Source organism: Balaenoptera musculus, chromosome 12 (assembly GCF_009873245.2).
Source record: "Balaenoptera musculus isolate JJ_BM4_2016_0621 chromosome 12, mBalMus1.pri.v3, whole genome shotgun sequence".
Classification (NCBI taxonomy): domain Eukaryota; kingdom Metazoa; phylum Chordata; class Mammalia; order Artiodactyla; family Balaenopteridae; genus Balaenoptera; species Balaenoptera musculus.
Genome location: NC_045796.1, coordinates 85,144,930 through 85,153,165, shown reverse-complemented (window position 1 = coordinate 85,153,165; position 8,236 = coordinate 85,144,930). Strand labels below are relative to the sequence as shown.

Below are 8,236 nucleotides of genomic sequence, written 5' to 3'. Positions count from 1 at the left end.
ATAAGATATCTAATGGACTAATGTCTGAACAATATAATACATCTTGGCACACCAAGCAGCCTGAAATCTGTTCATGAAATCGATTTCAATGGTGCTAGTGATTTAATGTAGAAAATAGAAAACAAGCTGCATAGCGGAATAACATTTATTTATCAGCTATACTGTGAATATTATTTTTCAACAATCAGATATAGACACCTGAAAATTCCACAGTACTCTAGAGACCCAAAGGCACAGATACAAGTGATTTATTATGTTTTTAAAAAGTGACCAAAGGGAATATTAATTCTGGAGGATTTTTAATCAATTCAACACTATTATACACTAGAGGAAAAAAAAATTTCCACAAACATTCCCTCACAAGGCCGGTACTTTTATATTTACATAGTATTATTATAGCAATTTAAAATGTTAATCTATGATACAATAATGTTACTTCAGAAAACATAAAAAATATAGTTTTTTTTTTTGAATAGCCATGCTCCCATTTTTGATGAAAGCTAGTCAGTTCATCCTAATGTTAGTTTGACACTTTACAAATGCACAAGAGATGCAGAGTCAGCTTAGTAAACCTGTACAACAGAGGCCGTCAGACAGAGTAGACAGAGGGCTCCTCATCACTCAGGTCTGAGTCATCCTCATCTACCCCTTCAATGACCGACTTCTTCCCTTTACAGCAGGAGACAATCAACCCAATCACAAACACCTGCAAATGTAAACAAGCTGTATGTTATTTCTCAAACCTGAAGTCATCCAGAAAGCACCGAATTTAAAAGCCAATAGCATTGCTGTGACACAAACAGGCCACTAATGGTCACAGCATCCCTGGGACACCTGTACTTACCCCAAGAAAGGCCCAGTTACCAAAGTAGTAGGCGGCACTAAAGAACCAGAACTTGTGAAGGAACAGGTAGGTCCGGGTGACAGTACACTGATCTATAAAAGCAAATTAAAGGACTAGGGTGAGGTAGTTTCTCTTGAAATAGACTATTAATACTTGACCTAAAAGGTTATTAACCAAGACTAATTATCAGTGTTAGAGACAGGATTGAAATTTAGTCCTATCTCCAAAGCCCACTCTTTCAACCACCTTAATATAGTTTAAATTATCAACTAATATGACATATTTTTAAAAGTGAATGCCACCAATGTAACCCCAGCTCTTAGGTATAAAAAATTATATTGGCTAGTTCAGTGTAATTGAAATAGAAAAAGCATTTTAACCTGGAATGCCAGACACATCCTAAAACAAAACAAAGTTTTCCTGATGAAGAATGAAGAAGAGAAATGAAGAAAGTAATCAGATGTGGTTAGCATTCTTTTCTAAGAATCCAACTGAGAGATTTTTTTGAGATTTTTTTTCTTTTTAAGAATGCTATTGAAAAAATGGCCACTGCTTATAAAGAAACACAGAAAAATCATTATTTACTGAATTGCTTACTGTATGAATTTTAGACAGCATTATAGCTTGAATTTAAAAAGAAATCACTTACTTTTCTCCTTCAGAAAAAAAAAAAGTAACTTTTAAAGAGAAATTGGCAGACTGGTTACTTGATACTTGTGTGAGACTCCGTACTATTTTATCCAGATACATTGTTTCCATTATTTTACAAAGTCCTTTATACATATATCCAGTAAAGGAAGTCTAAGGAAATACTTGTTTATGAAAACCACTTGTCCCATGGATTTCTGAAAAGCAGCATTAGGTTCTATTTTATCCCAACCCTCCCCTCCCTTCCCCTACAGTTCAGCATGTCCTTCCGGATGGCTCAATGCCCAGCTGGACAGACAGCCTCTGCTTCTGGCAGGAAAACATGCCATTTCACAGGGAAGCACCTTCCCCTCGCAAGCAGGACAGCAATTTAATGCGGATCCTCTGATCCCCACGGGCCCCCTTCGTACTCCTCGTTCTCTTTCTCAGCACAAAAGGCTAAGAGGAATATTCCAAGCTTCCTAAGGAAAACCAGAAAGGTATCGAGCAGCAGGGGAGGGACAAATGTTTCTCTCCTGTCCTACAGTCCCTGGCCCCCCAGATCACGCCCCCCAGCCAGATCACGGCCCTCCAGGTCACGGCCTCACACCAGATCACGGCCCCCCAGATCATACCCCCCCAGATCACACTCCCCCCAAGATCACGGCCTCACACCAGATCACGGCCCCCCAGGTCACGGCCTCACACCAGATCACGGCCCCCCAGATCATACCCCCCCAGATCACGCCCTCCCCCCAGATCACGGCCCCCCAGATCACGCTCCCCCCAAGATCACGGCCTCACACCAGATCACGGCCCCCCAGGTCACGGCCCCCCCAGATCACGGCCTCACACCAGGCACCAGAGCTCAGGCAGCAGAGACGCCTCCCTGCAGGAAAGCCACTGGTCAGCCACTCTGCCCCACAGCGAATTCTCCCCTCGATCACAGAAGGTGCTTCACAGTTATATCACATACTCAATTTGCCACTTTTTCCACTGGATTGGCCTGAATATTCCACAGTACCCATCAGGATACCTGGCATTCATATTCAGTATGACTGCTGAAAAACTAAACTTTTTAAAAAGGGGGTATTTTACTTTAAAATCATATTGCTAAATAATACATTTTCTAATTTCTTTTGACTAAAATCTGAGAAGATTCCAAGGATGTCAAAACAAGATGCTCTGAATATGCCTCGAAAATGAAAGTATAACTTAAATGTCCAGCACGGCAAAGCAAGTCCAGGCCCTGGTCTTGACGGACTTGGCGTCAGGTATCATTTGGTCACTTCTCTGCCATGTGAACAGGCAAGTCTGAAGCACGAGACTCTGCTTGTCACCACACTTCCTGATAGGGTCATCCTGAAGACCAAACGAGGGTTGCAAAGGGGCAGTTAGTGTCCATTTTCTTCTTCAAGATATACCAAGACCATGATAAAGAATACAATTTTCAAGAGCTGCTCAAATGGTGCCAATAAAAACTCATCTTAAGATTTTAGAAGATTATGTGCACGCTAGTAGTGAGGAAAATACTCGCTTAGGTATTAGTATCACGACTACTCTGTACGTGTTCATTATTCTTCTGTCTCTACAGTCAAAACAGATACAAATGAATTTGGTGAAATTTAAATGTGTATAATTCAGTAAAAGGATACCTGCTGCACAGTAATATACCTTTAAATAAAAATAACCAATTTGAAATGAAGAACGGAATGGGCTGTAAAAAATGCCTGTTCACAGTTATTTTAAAAACATCAACAGTATCTTTCATGGCGTAAGCAATACATGAGCTCTACTGTACAAGTACAAACCTTTTTTTTTTTTTAAATAAATTTATTTATTTATTTATTTTTGGCTGTGTTGGGTCTTCGTTGCTGCGCACGGGCTTTCTCTAGTTGCGGTGAGCAGGGGCTACTCTTCGTTGCCATGTGTGGGCTTCTCATTGCAGTGGCTTCTCTTGATGCGGAGCATGGGCTCTAGGCGTGTGGGCTTCAGCAGTTGTGGCGTGTGCGGGCTCAGTAGTTGTGGCTCCCGGGCTCTAGAGCGCAGGCTCAGTAGTTGTGGCGCACGGGCTTAGCTGCTCTGCGGCGTGTGGGATCTTCCCAGACCAGGGCTCGAACCCACGTCCCCTGCATTGGCAGGCAGATTCTTAAGCACTGCGCCACCAGGGAAGCCCACAAACCTGTTTTTAAAAAGTTATTCAACCTTCTCAACACTGCAAATGCTCTAAACTTAAAAAATAAAAAGTTCTATTACTCATTTCCATACCTAAAGGTATTTGGGGGGGTCAGAACTTGAGTGAACTAGAAATTTCAAGGCCAGAACAGGGATTACAAGACAGAGGCTGAGTTGGCAAAAGCAGGTAGAATCAAATCATTTTCCCCAGGGGGTCTAATAATCCACTCAGTGACATTTTAATTTATTTATTTATTTTTGGCTGTGTTGGGTCTTCGTTTCTGTGTGAGGGCTTTCTCTAGTTGCGGCAAGCGGGGGCCACTCTTCATCGCGGTGCGCGGGCCTCTCACTATCGCGGCCTCTCTTGTTGCGGAGCACAGGCTCCAGACGCGCAGGCTCAGTAGCTGTGGCTCACGGGCCTAGTTGCTCCGCGGCATGTGGGATCCTCCCAGACCAGGGCTCGAACCCGTGTCCCCTGCATTAGCAGGCAGATTCTCAACCACTGCGCCACCAGGGAAGCCCTTTTTTTTTTTTTTTTTTTAATATTTTGGGGATTGATTTTACTTTTTTTTTTTTAATTTTTATTTATTTTTGGCTGTGTTGGGTCTTAATTTCTGTGCGAGGGCTTTCTCTAATTGTCGCAAGCGGGGGCCACTCTTCATCGCAGTGCGTGGGCCTCTCACCGTAGTGGCCTCTCTTGTTGCGGAGCACAGGCTCCAGATGCACAGGCTCAGTAGTTGTGGCTCACGGGCCCAGTTGCTCCGCGGCATGTGGGATCTTCCCTGATCAGGGCTCGAACCCGTGTCCTCTGCATTAGCAGGCAGATTCTCAACCTCAGTGACATTTTAAATTGGTTATACCTGCTGATTATTTTCCCCATCACAAAAAAACATATCTTAAATATTTTTCCTATCACATTATTTTACATGTTTACCACTTTCAAAGGCTGGAGAGTTGATGCAAGCCTTCTAAAATAAGAAAAAAATGTACATTGTTAGTGTTCTGCTTTGTTGTTGAAAAAGTATGTAACAGCTTTTATAGTTATCTTTCTATGTATATATCATTATATTTATATGTGTATAAAGTGGCATATGTCCACAGAGGAATTTTAGTTAATAATCCCCATGCATATATTTTATGTTCAAGTGATAACTCCACACTGAATACACCATCTGCCACCTCCCAGCTGCCCACCTGAATCACAGATATCTAGGAGATCTAGAGAGGTGTTTCTACTGCTATCTAAAAAACTACAGTAAGTATTTCAAACTTGGTTTGGCCTTCAAAGTAAATGTGAATTCCTCAGTTTAGGGAGTGCATTCTAAAACCGGAATTGTTCAGGAGACTTCTGGCTGTTATTCCTCACAGGGACACATAAACTTCCAATTACACCAAAGAGTGCATGTTTACAATGAAAAACTAAAAACAGGGGTTCAGACAAAATTTTTTCTTCAGACAAAGTGGCCATACAGTAAAGATCAAGATTAAAAGAGCCAAGAGAGAGCACCTAGAGCATATGAACAGAATGAAAGTCCTGCTTCTACCACCCTCCCCCCATCTGTTCTCACTTATCATCAAACTAGATGAGTAACCAACAGAAAGCGCAATTAAACCTCTGCCTCTCATGGAACAGCCGCCTTTATAAATATACCTGATAGATTTTATACTACTTATTTCTTGTGTCCTTTTAGACCACTTGTTATGTCATTGTTAATGTATGCTGACTGCCACTAACATAACTTTGCTCATTAACTATAATAAACAGCACCTTCTACTTTAATATATTTTGAAAAACAATACTTGGCGCCGATTTAAGCCACCATGATGTCATCACCATGTTACACCTTCACTTGAAATCAGCTTAGAGTTAATTAACTCTATATTTGTACTTTACTTATAAAACAAATCCTTATGTTAACATGTGCATTCAGAGAGAGGGCATTTGGGAAAACTCATGTATCACAGAGAATTTTAAAGCAATTTCTTTGTTGGACTAGTGACAAAAAAACTGGGAGAAGACTGGACTATTGAGAACACCACTTCCTTTCTCATGGTTGCCCGTGATCACGCTAACTTTGGTTTCTGATTAGGGTCTTGCTACTACTGAATACAATAGACATACAAATCTTAACTGTAAACAGGCTGAGGATCTCAGGCTTTATTGTGATATGATTAGGAATTGTTTATCAAATGGTTTTAACAAAGGGGATAACATGAGTGCACTGCAGGCTGGCAGAGGGAACTGAAGAGGTTCATCAAACCAGGAAACAACCCAAGTGAAAACACGAGCTGTCGGGATGAAAGGAAGGCTGGATCTGAGGTTCTGGGGAGTAAAATGCCAGTGAGTAACTACTGTCAAATGGATTTACAGCATGTGAAATATATACGCACAAAAAGATGTGAGCAACTAGCAACATATATCCAAATAAGGGAGGGCAGAAAAAATTTAAATATGTAATAAAAACCAAAATTGTATGCTCATCTGAAACTTAACAAATGGCATACAGTTTAATAATGTTTTGTTAAGTCTCACTGCAGGAGCTGTGGGTAAAAGGGAAAGAAAGAATTGGTGAACATCAAAAATCATAGAAATTCTAAAGGAAATTGATTTATTATATTTTATGGATATATAAATTGTACCAGGCTAATAAAGATAGCATTTGTCACATGTTTCGTACTAAAGAGTAACTTTTTATAGTGACTGTTTTAAGAACCACTATCATCTGTGTTGAGCTCTGATTACATTTATTTAAGTTTAATGTATTTCAAAGATGCTAAAATTATGTATTGCTCCTTTAAGAAAGAATGAACCTAATTTCATTTGTCTTGACCATATAAAAATAATTGACCATACACAACTTATAAAAGAGAGTTACAAAGGTAAGCATTAGCATAACATGTAGACACAATCTTAAACTGTATTAGTAAACTCTAAATTAATTAGATTTACTATTACTCTTAATTGTCCAAGATAGTAAAATATAAAACAACTGCTTTCTATTACTTTATCTTTTTCATAAAATGATAGTAATTTAAGGGGTACAGCAGAAAATATTAGAGATAGAAAATTGAGATTTGGTTCTTGAGTCTGCCACTTATATTTACTGTGAGATTCTGGAATCATTTAACTTCTAAGTATCAGTTTCTTTCTAAGTGTCACTGAGATAATATCTACTTCTGATGGATAGTGATAAGATAAACTGAACTTCTGAGAATTAAATTAGAGAGAATTCTACATGTGCTTAAAAAAAAAAAAAAAAGGTTGATGTTTTAGGAGACAGCATCCTTAAGCAAGGATCTGTAAAAAGTGGCTGAGAAGTTTTACAAAATCACCTGGGCTGGCTTCAGAGTGGATTCCAAAGAACTGAGAAACCTTACACCTAGTTAACTTCAGTGTACTGTCCTAGCTGAACTTTTATCAACACAATCAAAATGTGGCCTCGAAAAAGAACTTTGACAGTAAGAGACTTTCTGGATCTCAAGCAAAACCCAAGAAAAATATGCTCTGATCAATACTTAATTTTCTGGTCTGCACGGCAACCTCACTGGACAACGGACACAATACATAAGGCTTTCTCAGCTGGATGATACCAGCCAATGTCAGTGAGGCCCTCTTCTGACTCCAAGCCCACCTAGAAACTATGTGACTATAAACTTGGTTTTCCAGATTCCTTCCTCCATTGAGAATTCACTAGCCCTGAGCCTCTAGTTTCTTTAATGGTTATACTTCCTATGGTAAATTAATAAACTGCCATCTGCCTAAAACTTTAGTTTCCTCTCCACTTATCTGGAGTCAAATACAGATGCTGGAGATCAAGCAGGATTCTTAAATAATAATTCTATCTCATCACTCTAATTTCAATATTGCTCTGCCCATTTGATGGGTAGAATTCAGTCGAATGAGGCTATCAACAAAGAGTTCTTATTTGTCAAGCGAAAGATTATAAGTTTACAGTACTTAACCATGAAGGACTATTTTAACTTGTTGAACACAAAGCCTTCTGGTTCAAGAGGGCAGACTGAGCACAGTCATTTGTTCCCTGTGCTGTTTCCCAGGACCTCATGAAAGTTATGGAGCAGGAATAAAGCCAGGAGCAAACTTTAACAGCGAAGAGAATGGGGGGCAGGCCACCCGGTGATGGGAGACCTCAGCAGTATTCTGGAAGATGAAGCCACATTTGAAAGGTCTCCAGTAAAACAGCTGGTTTCCTTCTCATTCACTTTAAAATATAACTTAAGGATCAAGAAACCCCAGTCATAGAGTCCCCAGTGATGAGGCTTCCCAGGTTCCTGATACTTGAATACAAACTAGCATAAATATGAATGAATCATCAGATATATACAGAAAACGATCAGCACGAGGGGAAAGAACAAGATAAAGAGAAATGCTCCAAGATGAACTGAACTGTAATTGACTTAAAGGAAACGAATGAGAAAAATGTTTAGTATCTTCACATATTGGCGAAGATATTACATCCATAAAACAAAGATGCTTGAAAAAGAAAAATGGGACACATAAAGTACCTCAAGGAAAGTACAAATTTGTTACATGAAATAAAAAATTCAGGGTATAGTTTGAAGATAAAGCTG

General features: G+C 39.6%; 1 protein-coding gene across 1 annotated transcript in view; it reads right to left on the bottom strand.

Annotated features, from left to right (window-relative positions):
* Nucleotides 1-233: 233 nt before the first annotated feature.
* LMBRD1 (LMBR1 domain containing 1) overlaps nucleotides 234-8,236 on the bottom strand; it is a 120,387-nt gene continuing 112,384 nt past the window's right edge. The window contains exons 15-16 of the mRNA XM_036871758.1: nucleotides 845-936; nucleotides 234-706 (exon numbers count right to left, since the gene is read on the bottom strand). Coding sequence (XP_036727653.1) covers nucleotides 590-706; nucleotides 845-936 — 209 coding nt within the window. The 3' untranslated portion in view covers nucleotides 234-589. The remainder of the gene's footprint in view (nucleotides 707-844; nucleotides 937-8,236) is intronic.